This window comes from Solanum lycopersicum, chromosome 10 (assembly GCF_036512215.1).
Source record: "Solanum lycopersicum chromosome 10, SLM_r2.1".
Lineage (NCBI taxonomy): Eukaryota > Viridiplantae > Streptophyta > Magnoliopsida > Solanales > Solanaceae > Solanum > Solanum lycopersicum.
The window spans coordinates 7,011,813-7,031,448 of NC_090809.1; the positions used below are offsets into that span (position 1 = coordinate 7,011,813).

The 19,636-nt window shown below is 36.5% G+C and overlaps 1 protein-coding gene across 1 annotated transcript; it reads right to left on the reverse strand.

The window, feature by feature from the left end:
• Positions 1 to 7,718: 7,718 nt before the first annotated feature.
• On the reverse strand, positions 7,719 to 8,769 carry LOC138338688 (uncharacterized). The gene is made up of 3 exons (XM_069289767.1): positions 8,345 to 8,769; positions 8,038 to 8,262; positions 7,719 to 7,881 (listed from the first exon to the last, which is right to left on the reverse strand). Exons 1-3 carry the CDS (start codon positions 8,767 to 8,769, stop codon positions 7,719 to 7,721), a joined length of 813 nt encoding a protein of 270 aa, XP_069145868.1.
• Positions 8,770 to 19,636: the final 10,867 nt, after the last annotated feature.

Below are 19,636 nucleotides of genomic sequence, written 5' to 3' on the forward strand. Positions count from 1 at the left end.
GGAGGATTCCTATGCAGTAAATGAACAGATGGGGGGTTTCCGACCAAGTTCCCAAGACTCTAATCAGGAGAATTGGCGCCAAGGTCAAGGGAACCAAGGTCGGAACTATGGTATCTACAATCGTGAGGGTCATTATGTCCGAGATGGAAACTACAATCGCGACAACAACTTCAACAGGGGTAACTATGGTAATAGAAACGACAGGACTGGACCCTATGTTCCTCCTCAAAATCGTGAAGTTACTCCTAGGGATGGTGGAGGTAGTATGTCGCGAGTTGAGGATATGTTGCATAAAATGATGAGGAGGTTCGATGCTAGTGATGAGCACAATAAAGAGTTGAGGAATGTTTTACGGGTATTGGGCAAAAAGTTGATACACATGCAATATCAATTAAGCAACTTGAGTTACAATTGGCCCAATTATCTGCAACTGTGAACACACGCCAACCGGGCACTCTTCCTAGCAATATTGTCCAAAATCTGAAAAATGATGGACATTGTATGGCAATTACTACTTGCGATGGCAAGCAAATCATTGACCCACCTAGGCCATCTAATGAGAATAAGGTGACAAAAAATACTGATAAAGTGGTAAATGTTGATGTTGAATTAGAGGATAACACTGCAAAAGATGTTGAGGTGCCTAAAAAGGTAACTCCTATGCCTAGGCCACCACCACCATTTCCTCAAAGATTATTGAAAAAGACCGAGGATGGAAAATATCGGCGTTTTATAAAAATGTTGAAGCAACTTTCTATCAATGTCCCTTTGATAGAAGCTTTAGAACAAATGCCCGGTTACGCCAAGTTTATGAAAGATCTGGTCACAAAGAAAAGATCGGTTACTTTGGAGGATGAGGATAGAATACAACATTGTAGTGTTATTGCTACAAGATCTCTGGTCCAAAAGAAAGAAGATCCGGGTGCATTCACTATTCCTTGTAGAATCGGGTTATTACATTTTGCGAAAGCATTATGTGATCTGGGGGCAATCATAAATCTCATGCCCCTCTCGATTTACAAGAAGTTGGGTTTGGGTGACCCAAAGCCCACTGGGATGCGGCTTCTGATGGCTGATCGAACAGTAAAACGGCCTATAGGTATACTCCATGATGTGCTAGTAAAAGTGGAGTCATTCATATTTCCAGCAGATTTTGTTATTCTCGATTGCGAAGTCGATTTTGAAGTGCCCATTATTCTTGGGAGGCCATTCCTTGCTACGGGAAGAGCCTTAGTAGACATGGAAAAGGGGCAGATGAAATTTCAGTTGAACAATGAGGAAGTGACCTTTAATATTTGTAGGTCAATGAGGCAGAGTGGTGAGCTCCAATCGGTATATGCTATATCCTACAACATGGGTGAGACATCTGAGACACAAATAGAAGAACGTCTAGGTGTAGAAGCATTAGCGGCAGTGATAATGAACTTTGATAGCGATTGCATTGAAGAGTATGAGTCATTAGTCGCGGCTCTTGACCGAGGTGATGTTCGATTTAAACCAAAGAAATTTGAGCTTGATATAAAGAATCGTGAGTCCCCAGCCGCGAAACCATCTATAGAGGAGGCTCCAAAATTAGAACTAAAAGCTCTCCCACCTCATCTCAGGTATGAATTCTTAGGAAACGGTGACACTTTGCCGGTAATCATTGCATCAGACCTGGATGAACAACAAGTTGAGAGTTTTGTAAAGGTACTAAAAAGGTTCAAAAGAGCTATTGGGTGGACTATTGCGGACATTATTGGGATCCATCATGGTATTTGCTCTCATAAAATCCAACTCATGTCTGGTCATAAGCCGAGTATTGAGCACCAGAGACGCTTGAATCCTCCTATGCAAGAGGTTATGAAGAAGGAAATCATTAAGTGGTTGGATGCCGGAGTAATCTATCCAATCGCTGATAGTAGTTGGGTATGCCCGGTTCAGTATGTACCTAAGAAAGGGGGAATGATTGTGGTCCCCAATGAAAGAAATGAACTTGTTCCAATGAGACCGGTTACTGGATGGAGGGTGTGTATGGATTACCATAAACTGAACTCATGGACTGAAAAAGACCATTTTCCTATGCCCTTCTTGGATCAGATGTTGGATAGACTTGCAGGAAAAGGGTGGTCTTGTTTTCTTGATGGGTATTCGGGGTATGATCAGATTTCTATTGCACCAGAAGATCAAGAGAAAACCACTTTCACTTGTCCATATGGGACCTTTGCGTTCAGAAGAATGTTGTTTGGGTTGTGCAATGCACCCGCAACATTTCAGAGATGTATGACATCAATATTTTCTGACCTGGTGGAGGATACTATAGAAGTTTTTATGGATGATTTTCCTGTGGTTGGTGATTCATTCGAGCGGTGTTTGACCAATTTATCTGAGGTCCTTAAGAGATGTGAATACTGCAATTTAGTACTAAACTGGGAAAAGTGTCATTTCATGGTGAAAGAGGGTATTATGTTGGGTCATCGCATTTCAGAAAAGGGCATAGAGGTTGATCGAGCTAAAGTCGAGGTAATAGAGACACTTCCCCCACCGATCTCTGTGAAAGGTGTGAGAAGCTTTCTTGGGCATGCAGGTTTTTACCGGAGATTCATCAAAGACTTTTCAAAGGTTGCACTCCCATTGTGCAAACTGCTGGAGAAAGATTGTAAATTTTGTTTTGATAAATCTTGTCTTAAAGCATTCGGTGAGCTAAAAGAAAAGTTAGTTTCTGCGCCTATCATTATTTCTCCGTATTGGAATAGTCCATTTGAGGTAATGTACGATGCTAGTGGGGTGGCTCTTGGTGTAGTATTGGGACAGAGAAAAAACAAAATCCTTCACCCCATTTACTATGCTAGTAAAGCCCTAAATGAAGCTCAGAAGAACTACACAGTGACTAAGCAAGAACTCCTTGCAATAGTCTTTGATTATGAGAAATTTTGCTCCTATTTGCTAGGTACTAGAGTTATAGTGCATACTGACCACTCAGCATTGAGATATTTGATGGCGAAGAAAGATGCGAAACCTAGGCTAATTCATTGGGTATTACTGATACAAGAATTTGACTTTGAAGTGATGGATAGAAAATGAACTGAAAATCAAGTTGTTGATCACTTGTCTCGTCTAGAGGATGAAGCTATGAGAGAGTTAGGGGATAAGACTGACATTGATGATACTTTCCCGATGAACACGTATTGACTGCTTTACAAGACTTGATTGCATGGTTCGCAGATTTTGCGAACTATCTGGCTAGTGATATTATTCCATCAGACTTGTCCTTTCATCAAAGGAAAAAGTTCATGTACGATGTGAAGAAGTTTTTTTGGGATGAACCATACTTGTACAGGAGTTGTGCCGACGGGCTTATTCGGTGTTGTGTGCCAGAATGTGAAATGTTGAGTGTGTTGGAGGCATGTCATTCCTCACCCGTTGGTGGACATCACAGTGGTATCCGAACCACGCATAAGATATTACAATGTGGTTACTATTGGCCAACTCTTCATCAAGATGCTCATGGGTTTGCTAAAGCATGTGACAGATGTCAACGAGATGGTGGTATTTCAAGAAAGCAAGAGCTCCCTCTAAACCCCATTCTTGTGATTGAGTTATTTGATGTTTGGGGTATTGACTTTATGGGCCCTTTTCTGAGTTCTCATGGCATGAAGTACATTCTAGTAGCAGTCGATTATGTATCTAAATGGGTCGAAGCCATAGCCCTCGCAAACAATGAAGGGAAGAGTGTCACTGCATTCTTGAAAAAGAATATATTCTCTCGTTTTGAAACCCCAAGGGCCATTATTAGTGATGGGGGCTCTCACTTCTGCAACAGATTGTTCAAGGGGTTATTGGAGAAATACGGGGTTCGCCATAATGTGGTCACTCCTTACCACCCTAAAACTAGTGGGCAAGTTGAAGTGTCTAATTGGGAAATAAAATAGATATTGTCAAAAACAGTGAATGCTAGTAGAACGGATTGGTCAAGGAGGCTTGATGATGCTCTTTGGGCCTACCGGACAACATATAAGACTCCCATAGGTATGTCTCCATACCAACTTGTATATGGGAAGGCTTGTCATCTTCCGATTGAGTTAGAGCATAAAGCCATGTGGGCTATGAAGAAGTTAAAAATGGATTGAAGCGAAGCTGCAGAGCAATGGTTAAATGGGTTGAATGAACTCGATGAATTTCGCCTAAAAGCCTATGAAAGCTCAGCACTATACAAAGAAAGGATGAAGAAGTACCATGACAAAAAAATTGAAAAGCGAGAGTTTATGGTCGGGGATTTGGTGTTGTTATTCAATTCCAGGTTGCGCTTGTTTCCGGGCAAGCTCAAGTCCAAATGGACTGGTCCTTACTTGGTTACCCAACTATTCCCTCATGGAGCAGTTGAGTTGGAAACTAAGGAGGGTCTGCGGTTCAAGGTGAATGGACAGCGCATAAAAATCTATTTCGGGCGTGCGGTTCAAGTTCGTTATTTATTTTCACTCATTTAGAAATAGAGACTCCCCTTTATTGTTCTTACTTTCCAAGGAAGTCATTAACCAAACAATAGTAATAATAGGTTAAAGTTAAGTCTAGACTATTTTCCTCGTGGGAACGATCCCAACCTCACTAGTAAAGTTATTTACTTGACACGACCCCTTTACTTCTTATTTGAGAAGTAAGTTTGAGCGTATCACCTACGGACCGTGCTGGTTATCTGTGGCTCTTGTTAGAGAGTGGGTGAATGAGGTCTCAATCGATGTTCATAGAGTACGGACCGTAACTTGACCCCATCGACGGATGTGCAGGACGGACCGTGGTTCAGGATACGGTCTGTCGATGCCACCGTTGGTTGCACCAGTAGATTTTTCTGTAAAGCTGGTTTTTGGTATGTTTTGTATACGGGATGTTACATTATCTCCCCTTGGTAACATTTGTCCTCGAATGAAGACTAAACTAGCTCGAATAGAGGAAGAGAGTTGCAACCCTACTACTAAACACTGAGAACTGACTTTCTGACTGAATTGAGTTTTGAGAACATGCAAGTATGCTGAAAATGCAAGTACAAACTGAGGGAACATGATTCTAAGACTGAATTAACACATGAATGACTAGAAAAACTGAAGAGGAACTGTTACCTCAAGCTGGAGTGGAATCGAAAGGAAAGAGGTGAGGATACTTGGCTTTCATGGTTGATTCTGCTTCCCAAGTAGCTCCCTCTAGGACTGACTCCTCCACAAAACCTTGACTAAAGCGAATTCTTTGTTTCTCAACCTCCTAACTTGACGATCAAGAGTTTCAGCTGGTACACCTCATAAGAAAGACTATCTTTCATTGTCACACTCTCTAATGGCACTATGGAGGCTAGGTCACCCACACACTTCTTCAAGAGCGAGATGCGGAAGACCGGATGCACTGCTGCTAAGTCTGCTGGTAACTCTAACTCATTGCCACCTTGTCAATCCTTTTCAAGATCTTGTAAGGGACTACATATCTAGGGCTGAGCTTTCTTTTTATGCCAAATCTCATCACTCCTTTCATAGTGGACACTTTCAGGAAAATCCAATCATCAATTTGGACTGTAATTCCCTTCTCCTTACATCTGCATAAGATTTCTGACGAATGTGAGATGTCTTAAGTCTATCTGTAATGAGTTGAACTTCTCCATAGCATAAAGGACAGAATCTGGCCCTATCAAAGCGGCTTCACCTACTTCAAACCAATCATTAGGAGATCTAAATCTACGCCCATATAAAGCCTCATAAGGGGCCATCTGAATATTGGAATGGTAGTTATTGTTGTAGGCGAACTCAATAAGAGAAAGGTGATCATCCCAACTACCTTTAAAATTGATCACACAAGCTCTCAACATATCCTCTAAGGTCTGAATGGTATGCTCTGCCTGCCCATCCGTCTGTGGATGAAATGTTGTACTAAGGTTAACCTGAGTACCAAGACCCTTCTAAAATGACTTCCATAAATGAGAGGTAAACTGAGGACCTCTATCTGAGATGATAGACAAAGAAACCTCATACAACCTCACAATTTCATTAATGTAAAGCTTGGCATAGTCCTTTGTCGAATCTATAGTCTTGTCCGCCATAAAGTGAGAAGACTTAGACATCATATCAACTATCACCCAAATGGAGTCATATCGTCTGCGAGTACGCGGTAACCCTGTGATGAAATCCATATTGATCACTTCCCACTTCAAAGTAGGAATGTCAATCTCTTGAGTCATACCTCCTGATTTCTGATGTTCCACCTTGACTTGTTGGCAATTGGGGACCTTACTCACAAAGTCTTATATATCCCTCTTCATGTCATACCACCAATAGACTAATCGCAGATCGCAATCTTAGTGTCACCTAGATAAATAGAATACCTAGAGTTATGGGCTTCTGCAAGAATATGTTGTCTCAACTCGCCCACATCAGGAATACACAATCTACCCTGGTAGCGAAGTACACCATCTTCCCCTTGGGAGAAAACCTCCACTCTCTGATTGTGGACTGCATTCTTAAGTTCAAGCAAAATTGGATCGTTGTCTTGCTTTTCCTTAAACTCCACTACCAAAGAAGATTCTGAACTATTACACCATTGTCTAATATGCTCATAAGGCGAACTCCTAAGAGAGCAAGCCTGTGAACATCCTTCCTTTCTTCATTAACATGGGCTACACTACCCATAGATAATATACTAAGGGCATCTGCTACTACATTCACCTTACCCGGATGATAATGCACACTCATATCATAATCCTTAAGGAACTCAAGCCATCTCCTCTGCGAAGCTTAACTATTTTTGGGTGAACACATATTGAAAGCTCTTATGGTCATTGATCACCATACAAGTAGTGTCTCTGGATCTTGAGTGCAAACACCACTGATGCAAGCTCGAGGTCATGAGTTGGATAGTAGCATAAGCTATCACCTTACCTCGATGCATCAACACACAACCTAGGCCAACTATGGATGCATCACAATAGATCACATAACTATCTGGACCCTCTTGTAGGGTCAAGATAGGAGCTGTAGTCAATCTAGTTTTCAATTCTGCAAAACTTTTCTCACAATCATCTGACCATTGAAACTTTACCATCTTTTGAGTCAACCTAGTCAATCGTGAGGAGGAATAGAAATAGGCTAGGTATCTAGAAGGAGATCAATTCCAAAGTCGATTTCCCTTTCGGGAGGGACTCCGGGAAGATTTTTTGGAAATAATTCTGGAAATTCACAGACTGCTGGAACTGACTCAAGAGTTGGGGTTTCAAGGCTAGAATACTAAACCCGAACTTCATGATAGAGATAACCCTTAGATATCATCTTTCTGGCCTTAAGGTAAGAAATAAATTGACCCATAAGCGCTAAGCTACTACCCTTCCATTCTAAGATTGGTTCGTCTGGAAGCTAAAAACAAACAATCCTAGTTATACAATAGACTGAGGCATAACATGAGTGTAACCAATATATGTCTAGAATGACATCGAAGTCTACCATTTCTAACTCTACTAGATCTGCTGAGGTGACTTTTTGAGAGACTGTGACAGGGAAATTTCTGTATACCCGCCTAGCTATAATTGGGTCACCGACTGGAGTAGAGACTGATAAAGGTTCTGAGAGAGTTTCTGGACTAACACTGAATTGGACTACTATGTAAGGAGTTACAAAGTAAAGAGTATCCTCTGGATCTAATAATGCATAAACATTAAGGTCAAAGACTCGTAACGTACTAGTGACTACATCAGGAGAACCTTCCTGATCCTAAAGAGCCTGAAGAGCATACAACCTGTTCTGGCGTTGACCGCCACTTGTACCAGATGAGTTACCTTTCTGAGTTGGGCGACTTGCTGGTGCTGTTGCAGTTGTAGACAGAGCTCTACCATTACCGCCTCTTTGAACTTGTCTAGAAGGAAAATCCCTCAACCTGTGACCAGACTGATTGCACCCAACACATCTTTCTTTTCCTGTAATAAACTCGCCAGGATGGTTCTTACCACACTTAGGGCAAGTGGGGTAAGTCTTGGTTCCTTAAATACTTCCTTAAGATTTAGAGCCTGGTGCTCGACCCTTCTGGTCATACCTGTTCTTGGAGGATGGAACACTAGCTGACGAAGGGGCGGGAGCTGAAAACTTCTGTTGACTCTGCGAGCGATTTCCACCACCCGATTTTTGTTGAGAATAGTCGTAGTTCCCAGTCCTAGCCTTCTTATTCACCTTAGATTGTTCCCTAATATTATCACCCTCAACCTGCTGAGCATGAGTCATAAGCCTAAAGATGTTCATATCTCCAAGTAACATAGCATTTCTGCACTCAGTTTTCACCAAATCAGACACTCCATACAAGATTCATCTGAGCCCTGGAATAACCAACCATGTGAGGAGCATGCCTGGAGAGTTTGTTAAACTTGAGTTCATACTCTTCGACTGTCATGTTACCCTGCCTTAAGTTCATGAATTGTTGGGCTTTTGCTTCTCTCAACTCTATTGGGAAAAACCTGTCGAAAAAAGTCTCACTAAAGCAATCCCAAGTGATAGGAACCATATTTGCACCCCTATTCTCCTTCCACTGAGTGTACCTAATATGAACAACATCTTTCAACCGGCATGATGCCAACTCAACTAGATCATTCCCAGTGACTTGCATTACCTCAAAGATTTTCTTGATCTCATCCAAGAAATTATGAGGATCCTCATTAGTCTGTGATCTTAAGAACTTAGGTGGATTCATCCTTACAAAGTCACGAACCCTTGATTCTACTGATCCACTATTTTCATTCACATGAGCATGAACCCGATTGTTCTGGTTAGTCATACTCTAAGCCAACATCTGTATAGAATTTCTAAACTCAACATTAGAGACCTTGATCTGGAACTGGAAAGGCTGCATTTGCATTTCTGTCATTTTCATTCCTAGTGTTATCTCTATGAGGAGGCATGATCTGAAACGTAGAACGTCAAGTTAGAATGGAATAAGATCATACCTTACACAAGATAAGAGTAACAAGAAAGTGAAGTTTTTTCCTAAAACACTTTATAGCCTTCCTCTCATTAGATGTGGTGCACTTCACACGCATAAAAAGGAATCTATTTAGTGCGGCTTTTCAGACATCCTAGGACTTTTGAACCTGGCTCTGATACCAAGTTTTGTCACGCCCCGAGCTATCCCCGAGACGCGGACACGAAACGTAAAATCACAAGTGATCCCAAGCTAACTCTGCTAGCATGATCATGAGCATACTAAAGATAATAAACTGTTCTGGAAACTAAATCATAATTTTAGACTGAAAAGATGGGGAATACCCATATGTTAAAACTGAAATAATATGAAGACCGATGAGTTTAATACAATGGAGTTACTAACTCAACACTAAGGTGAAACTAACTATGTATGAAAATAGCCTCTACTAGATTAGAAATACTAGGACAAGCACAAGCTAAATCTAGCAAAAACTGAAACTAAAAGACTAAATACAGAAAAGAAACTCATGTATGTTGTACTCAGAGAATGAGAACTCACCAATGAATCTGCTGGACAGAAGATCGGGAAATCGTCCTATGTGTGATCTGGATGCTGAGAACCTGAAACTACATCACGAGAAGATGTACCGCATGTATGCGTCATTACTTCAAGGGTACCGAGCATTTGGGATAAAATGAAGCTGAAATAAAAAATAACTAAACAAGCACAAAATCAAGTATAATAATCTGAACGTGATATACTATTTTTTTTGCTAACTGGATGCAATGACCAATTTATAATATGCTAAAACTGAATATTGAGTATATTTATAAATGGTCAATGCAAAAGAGATTGACTGCACTATAAGAGCTACTAATAACTGATAATAAAACCACATGAGATAAATGTTGAGTATCATGTATACGCCCCCATCGAAAGGACCCAATATCACCTACCAGAGGTATAAAGGCATGCTGGCGTGATCACTACATTGATTGGCCACAAAGGGGACTTACAACCTACTTGGCTAACGGTTCTGGGACTAATTGGGTACACAGAATCCTAGTCCAACTCGATATTATGCTAATCTCATGTATTTATATAGTTAACTGATTATGTCTGAATTTTCTGTAAGTACTGGATAGCTAAAAATTGAACATACAAACTGAGAATGCAACATTTAATCTGATAATGATGCATTAAAGATTGAGGCATGTATAACTAAATAGCTGAAATATTTGACCTAGTATGTGTAATTCAAAGGTAGGGTTCTGAAATTTATGCGATAAATTGAAAAATAACATGATAATCTGATTTGGAACATATAACTAATAAGTTCATGAAGTTCTAAAAACTCTAGGTCTAGTCATGATATGGAAATCAACAATCTTACTAAAAACTAGGGGCCTATGGGTGAAAGGAACCCACTAGTGAAATCCCACATACCTGGTGTTGAAATTCACGGAGAAACACTTCGATTTCAGGACTGGAACTGCTGGAGCCTTGCTACGTTCTTGAACTAGGGTTGTTGACCTTTTTCTCCTTTCTTGCTTCTAATTTTCTAAGTTTTAATTAATGATTTGACTTATGGTAAGTTTTAGTTGTGTTTCTAGGCTTAAACTGACTAAAATATGATGATTTAGGTCAAAATGAAGTATATTAGGGTTTAAACAAAGTGGGAAAAGACTAGAAGACCCCTGGAAAATTTGTTGTCGGACCAAACGACGACCTGGACAGACGGTCCATCGTTGCATCGACGGTCCATCATTTGGTTCGTAGGTTGGGCCTGTTCGACATGCCTTTACTAAAATGAGCATAACTCTTTACTCGGATGTCAGATTTCAGCAAGGTTGGTGGATATGGAAAGCTAATTCAATTATCTATTTGTAGCAAGACCATGGAACACCTAGTTCATTTTATGCTACGAGTTATGACCATTAAAAGTTGACCCAATTGCGCTTCCCCCTTAACTGCCTGTTAATTCCAACGTATGGTCAGACCTACAGACCGTGGGTCCACTTAAGGACCGTGTTGATCATCCGTGGATCTTGTAAGAGAGTGGGTGGATGGGGTATCAATCGACGGTCATAGACTACGGACCGTAGTCTAACCTACTGACCGTAGGTCCGTCCATCGACCAAGACTTAACCAATTTTCCTGTGCTGAGATTTTTAGGAGTTTCTAACCCCATTAACAATAATGCATAACGAACCGTGGGTCAGGCTATGGTCCGTCGATACCATCCTTGGTTACACTTGTAGATTTTTCTTTAAAAGTGGTTTTTGGTCTGTTTTGTATATGAGGTGTTAAATTTTCCACACAGCCTGTCATGACCCGGATTCTGGAATCCGAATCGCAACCGGCGTTATTGACCTCTCAGAGGTCACAAACAAGCTTCATCTTGTATTCATCACATTTAGCGAAAAATTTAAAACTTTTAAACGTATGAAGTATACATAGACTTCATATAGTTAATTTATGAATTTATCATATACTAAGCTCTACATAAATGTAACAACCATCTATCATAAGAATAAATTCAAAATAGAATAAGAATATATCATAAATACATTTGCCAAATACGACCTTATTAGAAAAGCTTCGAAATGAAAGTACGAAAGAAACGCTAGGAACAACATCCACTAGCTTTGTCTAAAACTAACGCTAGACTAGAACTGTAGCATCCTCAAAATCAAGAAGGCCTACCAAATGGTCTGATGCTGATGTCCAAACCATTGCAAGAGTCGTCAATCTGTCCCTTAACCTGCATCTATAAAATAGTAAATAGTAGGGGTTAGTAAACCACATGTACTAAGTATGTGTTTATGCACACATACACATAAGGCTGTGCATGATCAAAGAAAACTCTTCCTAAACAACATGCTATTTCTGGACACCCTAGTCACTAGACTTTCCTAAATCGTTAGTTGTGAATTGAGGTATGAATATGATGTATTTTAATGTATTCAAAGCACACAACTCATTTTCTATATGATTACAAAACATTAGTATCATCAACATAATTTTAGAACAACTCGGGTGAAGATTTGAGATTTTTTATCCTCTTAGACCGAGAGATCCTCTTTGTACACTTAAATTGTTTTTCAGTCTTTTTCTTCTTGTTGTTGTGTAGTTTAATAATTATTTTGGTCCTATGTTTTACTTACAACTGCAATGATTAATTGTAGTCTCATACCCACAATGAATCAATGTAAGTAATCCAAGGACTAAGGAATTGATTTCCCTACCTTATAGTGAGTCATTCTTTACACTATATATTCATTACCTTTCATAAGCAATTCTCTATTGATCATTCCATTGATTTCATTACTTTTATGTTTTATATAGTATATATTTCATATATACGAGACTTTGGAATCATTGATGTAGCATTAAGACATCTCAAGTGATGGCCGAGGGCCTTCTTTAGCAAATACAGAGTCTGTTTCATTCATTCATTCATACTTCACATTATTTATTTAATTCATTCGTAGCCTGATGTAAACACCAGTTATACATAGGATGAAGTTTAAGACTCTCATCCGGATCATGAAGTGCAATGACCAAGAATGACCTAATGTCATTACTTGAATCTGATTTCACTTCCTGATTATCTTGCACAAACACTTTCGGTATCGTTCATTTCATTATACTTCATACTTTGAGCCTGACCTCATTATTTCTTTGGTAACTTTAACCTTGACCAACATAGATTATGCGAGCATCATGAAATCCAGTGTCTGCCCCACACCAAAAAGAGGTGGAATCACCGGCCAAAGTGACCCGAACATGCTAGCGTATATAGGGAGTCAAACCCTGCTAGATCCCTATATTGGCAGTATAGGTTCAAATACTAGGAGATATAAGGAGACCCATGCCTGGCATGCCGGACAGTCTCATCTAATGAGAGATACATGAACCTCCGCCCTTCCTTAAGGAAGGCATCACCGCTCATAGCTAGCCCATCGGTGCTCAGTATGAAGTTTCATTACATTCAACTCATACATCATGGAAGTTGGCTTCTAGAATGAGTGCATCATTGCTCATTAGATGATTTTTCATCTCATCATTAGTATTAAGTGTGAATTGTCCTTACACCTATATATAGATTATGATTGAGACTTGTTTCTTCATATTCAACACTCTCTTACGTAAGTACTTTAGTGACCTTTACTTAGGCTTGCTAGAGACTTGTATCACCATTCATCTTAGCCTCTTATCATGTTGTCACCATTTTCATTAGCATCATAGATTAACATAATTACTCACCTCATTACGTGAATGTTCGTTTCTTCTTTATCTTCTAGTATTGACTCAAGCATTATGGAAGCTTGCTTCTCAGATTTAGATTTACTTACTCTATTGATGACTGGTCATCCTTACTTTACATTGATGAAATGTGAATTTTCCATACATATCATTCTTTGGTGTTAATGAGACTGGCTCACACATTCTAACACCTTCATACGTGAGTATTCTTTTAACATAGTAGCTTAGGTGTAAGTGAGACTTGTCTCAATTCCTTTAACACCCATTCTGGTCACTCACTTACTTTAGACCCCTTTAATTATGTTACTTTAGTGTATTAGATTCATATCATCGTTTATGGACGATGAGCACTTCATTCAATGAGTTTCATGAGTTCATATGTCATTCTTTTAGAGCTTGTTGGGAGTTTTCCCAATGAGTGGCATGCCCTTGATTATGGGTTCATTGAATTAGTTTAGAAGTTCTTATATCATCATTTGATACTCTAATTAACATGATTGGCATATGATTAGTATTGGCCTCAACCTTTGAATATTAAACTATATAACTATTTTTGTTGGCATGTGTCAATTTTACGTATGTTCATATTTAAATTTAATATGTATGAACCATTAGCCAATTTGTTTAATTATTTAACATAATATTATAGCCATTTATATGCATCACTTTTGTACAATGTATCATTAGCAATTTTATTGGCATACGATTAGTATTGGCATAAACAATTGGGCATAGATTACATAACCATATTTGTTGGCATTTGCCAATTTTCATGTTCAACATGCTTAAGTCATTATACATTATACATTAGCCAATCTTTTAGTTATTTAACATAATATTATAGACAATTCCCTATAACTTGTTTGACAATGTAGTGTTAGCCAACTTATTGGCATAAAATTAGTAATGGCATAAGCAATTGGCTATAGATTTCATAATTGTTTTGTTGGCATAAGCAAAAGTTTCATTCAATCATGCTTCATTCGGGATACATTATTCATTAGCCAATCTTTTACTTATTTAGAGATAACATTATAGTCAGTTCCCATTTAAATTTTGAACAATGTTTTTCTTAGTCATTTTATTGACATAAGCCAAACATTCACTCAAATTATGATATCACAGAGATCTTTTTAGCTAACCTTATAACATAACTTTAGGCATAACATTTTTTTAAACATCTTGGACAATATTATATTAGCATTTGATGAATATATCATCTTTATAACATGATATTAACAGCAAGTATGCACAATAGACTTTAATATCTGCATACATAACATTTTCGGACATATCTTTAACATATTATCATTCTTTTAATTCAGATAGTAACACTTAGCATCAAACGAGTCCAATTAATAGGTTCATTCAATCATTATTTAATAAAAAATCATACACATTAAGATCAGTCAGAACCACATACCAATAACATGATTTTTAACTTATTCAACATCGAAATCATGACAAGGATACTAGGGAAAACAGTTCGACAAGAACAACAGGAAACAACCCTAGTGTTCAAGATCGTTGAATCATTCAAAAGAAAGTTATCTTGGAGAAAGAAATCCAGGAGAAAAACCCATACCTTATGTAGAGCTTAACCACCTTGAACGAAACCTTGAATAAACCTTGAAATCGCGTTAGAGAAATCGATAAATTTTCTGTGTTTTTCTCGCGTTTGTTGCATACTGTCTTTTGTGTCCTTTCTGTCTATGAGTTTAAACGTGATTTTTAGGCTTAAGAACTGATCTTGACTCATTCAACTTAGGGTAATAAGTTAATTAAATAAATTAATGAACTTATTACCAAAAAGCCCCTCCTAGATTGACTAGAACTAGAAAAACATAATACTTGGTCAAATCTAAAATTTTTCCTAAGAATTTCATTTTGACCCTTTAAATTAATTAATTAAGGTACCTGGGGTAACTATTTTAAATTCCCTTTGAATCATTGGAACAAAAATTAACCCTTTTGGAACATCCTAGGTTAAGTACTAGGTTGTTTCTTGAGTAGTACCAGGTTAGTGTGAGAATTTCGATTTGAACCCTTTAATTTAATTAATTTAATGAATAATTTAATTAATTAAATTACCTAGGGTAATTAATAAAGCACCCTTAAGTCACTATAACCATAACTAATCCTCTGAACCATCCTAGGTTAGGTACTAGGTTGTCTTTGTCTTCTTTTAACCAAAATCTGGATATTGCTTTGTGATTTTGGTTTTGCCCCCTTTAAATTAATTAATTAAGTTTCTAAATTAATTAATTAAGTAGTCTAGGGTAATTACTAAAGTAAACTTAAGTCATTAGGATCTTAACTAACTCTTTCAACCATCCTAGGTTAGGTACTAGGTTGTCCCTTTCTTGTCTTAATCGAAATCTGAAAATTTTATTTTTATATTCAATTCTATACCTATTAAATTAATTAATTAATTTGAATTAGGTAAACTAGGGGAATTATTAAAGTACCCCTAATTTGTTAGGACCATAACTAACCTTTTGGACCATCCTAGGTTAGGTACTAGGTTATCTCTTTAACTAGTACTCGGTTGGTGTCAACCCGATTTCGGTCCTAGGTTGTACGGTGCACTAATGGTCCAATTTGGTTTGTCCTAGGTTATTGAGTTATTTAGGGCAGTAGGTTAGAGTCTAGAGTTTGTAGGGAGGTTAGGCCCCACTTGGAGGCAGCTTCTTCACGTGTCTTACACATGTGCTTGCACATGGGATGGTTGTACTTTCCTAACTAACTATTATTTATGATTCATTTGGGAATGCTTACTTATTGTCTCAAGGATCCTCACTATGTCCTTGGGCACTACCTAATCTACATAATCATTTTAAAGTTATGTGCTATGGTGCTAGGCTTGACACTTTGATGCCTAGTACCTAATGAATTGGGTTGTGAATCACAACAATTTATAATTTTAGCGTAGGGTCTTCATTACAGGCACAATTCTAAACAAGCTTGGATCATGTTATGCGTACTTGGGTAAATATAGAAATTGGCTCACACCCCTTAGCCAATTTTATATACAATGCCCAATATTTTTCAATACTACAAGAAATTTGATTATCAGGGATAAATAATTTCGTCATTAATAAATCATAAATCGTCACTAAAAATCTTGTGTGACAAAAAATTATTTGTCACTCAGTCGTCACTAAATCTGGGTCTCTAAAATTATACAAAGACGATTTAGTGTTTCGTCGCTAAAAGTGTTATATTAACTACGAAAAGAGAAATCATCCCGAAATGCTTAAACATTTGTGATAAATTTATTTGTTGTAAAAAGTATATTTTTTTTAGTTAATAGTATGCTTTGTCACTAAAAAGGTTATTACTAGCGATAAAGTTATATTCGCTAACTATTTTACTTCAATCAGTGACGAAATCAATTGTCTCTAAAGTTATATGCATTTCTTAGTTGAACAAAATCTAATTTCGTCACTAATGACTATATATATATATATATATATATATATATATATATATATATATATATATATTTATCCTTGGGGAATTGAACTCACAACGTTAAGGTTGGAAGTGAATAGTGCTAATCATCAAGCCAACTCTCTCTTGTTGTTCATTTTTGTTTTATTTTATGCTTCATTCACTTCTTTCAAATTTAACTTTTGTAGAAATAATATATTATATGATTATTTATACTCATACACAAATGCATGAAATTTACCACTCACAGTTCATTCAAATGTATATATTTTAACTAAATTGTGTATTTTTTAAATATCTTTAAATATATTCAGTATGATTTTTTCATTTTATTTATTTATTTTTGTAATTTTTTAAATTATTCAGTACAATAATAAAATTATTTAAAATTAGACTTTTGATTTTATTTAAAAAATGACTACCTGATTCAAGTTGAACATCGGTACCAATAACTATAGTACTTCATCATAATGTATTTGAAATCCTTGTTAGTTCATTCCTTTTATATGTTCTTTTATTTTCTTGTTTATTTCAATTTTTAAAATGATGGAAAAAGTTAATAGAAATTCATGAAATATATTGCACCTTTGCAAAGTTTAAGTTTGTAAGTCGATGTATCTCTGTATAGTTACTCTACATAAGTATGTGGAATTACTATTAAATATGTACATATTTATAGACAAAAAAAATAGATCGACTTAATCTATGTAGTTTACCAATCACAAATCAATAGACATGCACAAAACAAACCACAAAGACTTGAAAAATATTTTTTTATCGTGCTTATCAACGAAAGTGTATCAAATAAAAAATAAAAGTGCTAAAAAAACAAATACTAGTGATTTAGTAGTAGAACCGTGCCCACTCACAACAGCTATAACCCGGATTGTATTTTCAAATGATACATTTTATAATTGTGTAATTTAAGAAAATGGATATGTTGAACTTTTTCGTTTTTACAAAGTTGACGGAATTTATTGGTTATAATATTTTCACTTGTCAATTATCGAATGGACTCTATCTACTCCTTATGAAGCACTTTATTATTCTTTTTGTAAGTCCTCACTTGTAATTATGAACAATCAAAAAAAATTGTATCTAGCTATGAATTTTTTTCGTAGCAAATAGTTTAATTATCCACTACAAATTGTAAGTCGTCGCTATTTAACGCATTACATATTTTGTGACAATTTATTTGTTGTCACTTAATAAAGATTGATTAGAGACAATAAAATATTTGTCACCATTATTTATATTATTAGTGACAAAATAAATGTCATAATTAAATATAAATTTTCATAGCTAAAATATATAATATTTAACTACGAACTCTTATGTGTCGATATTGTAACAACATATTATTTTAGATGAAATTTTTTTGTATCCAAAAATTTAATAAATTATAAGAAAAAAATATTTTCTCATGAATTAGATACATTATTAGTGACAAAATAATGTATTACTGAAAACTTTAAATTCGTGATTAATAATACTTAACAAATGACACCAATTAAGTTTATGGTGGGAACCTTTACTGGACAAAACTTTGTTACAGATTTTTATGCTTCATCACTAAAAGTATGTATCTCATATATTTAAGCACGAAAAGTAAATTTTGTCAATAAAGCGAATAATTTGTGACAAATTTGATGTCGTAGTTTTTCATGAATTACATACACTGCTAATGACAGAATAATGTGTCAGCGATAACTTTAAATTCGTGACTAACACTACTTGATAAAATGGAGTCAAATAATTTTTTGGTGCGAAACTTTAATGAACAAAACTTTGCTATGAATTCTTATGTTTCGTCACTAAAAATATGTGTCTCATATATTTAATCACGAAAAATAAATTTTGTCATTAAAAGCAAATAATTAGTGAAGAATTCGATATCGTAGCTATATATCATATTTGTTGTAGTAAATTTTGGGCATTGGGACGCCTATGTAGCCCCAATACACATTCCTAAAGACCTATCAGGTGTTCACTAGACATGTAATTTTTTGAAATGTTACACAACTGATTCAGGTTCGAACCATACCAAACCTCACCTTTTTTATCTGCTTGTTCCTTCTTCCTTTTTTTTAATCTGCTTGTTCCTTATTTTATTTTTTAATCTGCTTGTTCCTTATTTTTTTTATTTAATCTGCTTGTTCCTTCTTTTTTTTTATTTAATCTGCTTGTTCCTTCTTCTTTTTTTCATTCATTAGTGTTTAAAGGACTAGATTTTTTCTTTCTTCATTCATTCTTATTTGAGAAAATGATCAAAACCTCCCCTGATCTATACCCGGATTTTCAACTATACACTTTAACTTTTCAAGAGTCCTATCACCCACCTGAATTGTTTAAAACTGTAATAATTACACACTAGAAATCCATAACCAGATCTGTCTTGGGCTGTGAACTTCAAGAGTTTACACGTAAAAAATCATATAATTTAGTTTTTTTTTTCAATTTTTTTATAATTCCTTTCGACTTTTTTTACACTCTCACAATTTCTCAAATCTCTAAAGGAACTTCTTCCCCCAATTCTTTCAAATTCTTGTTGGAGAACATTAAAAAAAATCTAAAAGAATCTATGCATACCGCTGCTTCATCGAAGTTTTTCTTGCTTCGCCGAAGCTCATTGGTCGGAGCAGTGCAACCGCCTGATTTTGTTGTTGTTGTTTTTGTTGTAGTCGACCTTGTTGTGAGAAAAAGAGTAGGTCTTCATGGTGGTTGTTGGTAGTCTCGAAATGAGATAAGAGGAGAGGGAAAGAGGAGAACAAGGTTTTGTTGGTGGTTTGGGTTTCGCCGGAGATAGCTATTAATGATGATTAATGGTCGAGTAGCAAAAGAGGGAGAACAAACGAAAGCATTAGCAATGTCACTAATGGAGATCAATTGAGATTGAATTCTTCTATTGATTAATTGAAATATGAAATTGATAATTAAAGGATCTACAATAAAAAGGAAAAAAATGTTCTCAGTGGGAAGTTCAATGGAGTTTGATGTA

Coding starts and splice junctions, on each gene's coding strand:
- LOC138338688 (XM_069289767.1), bottom strand. CDS start 8,769: ATGACTAACCAGAACAATCGGGTTCATGCTCATGTGAATGAAAATAGT. Junction 8,263..8,344: donor AAGTTTAACAAACTCTCCAG/GCATGCTCCTCA, acceptor AACTGAGTGCAG/AAATGCTATGTTACTTGGAG. Junction 7,882..8,037: donor GTTCCATCCTCCAAGAACAG/GTATGACCAGAA, acceptor GTCTGGTCACAG/GTTGAGGGATTTTCCTTCTA.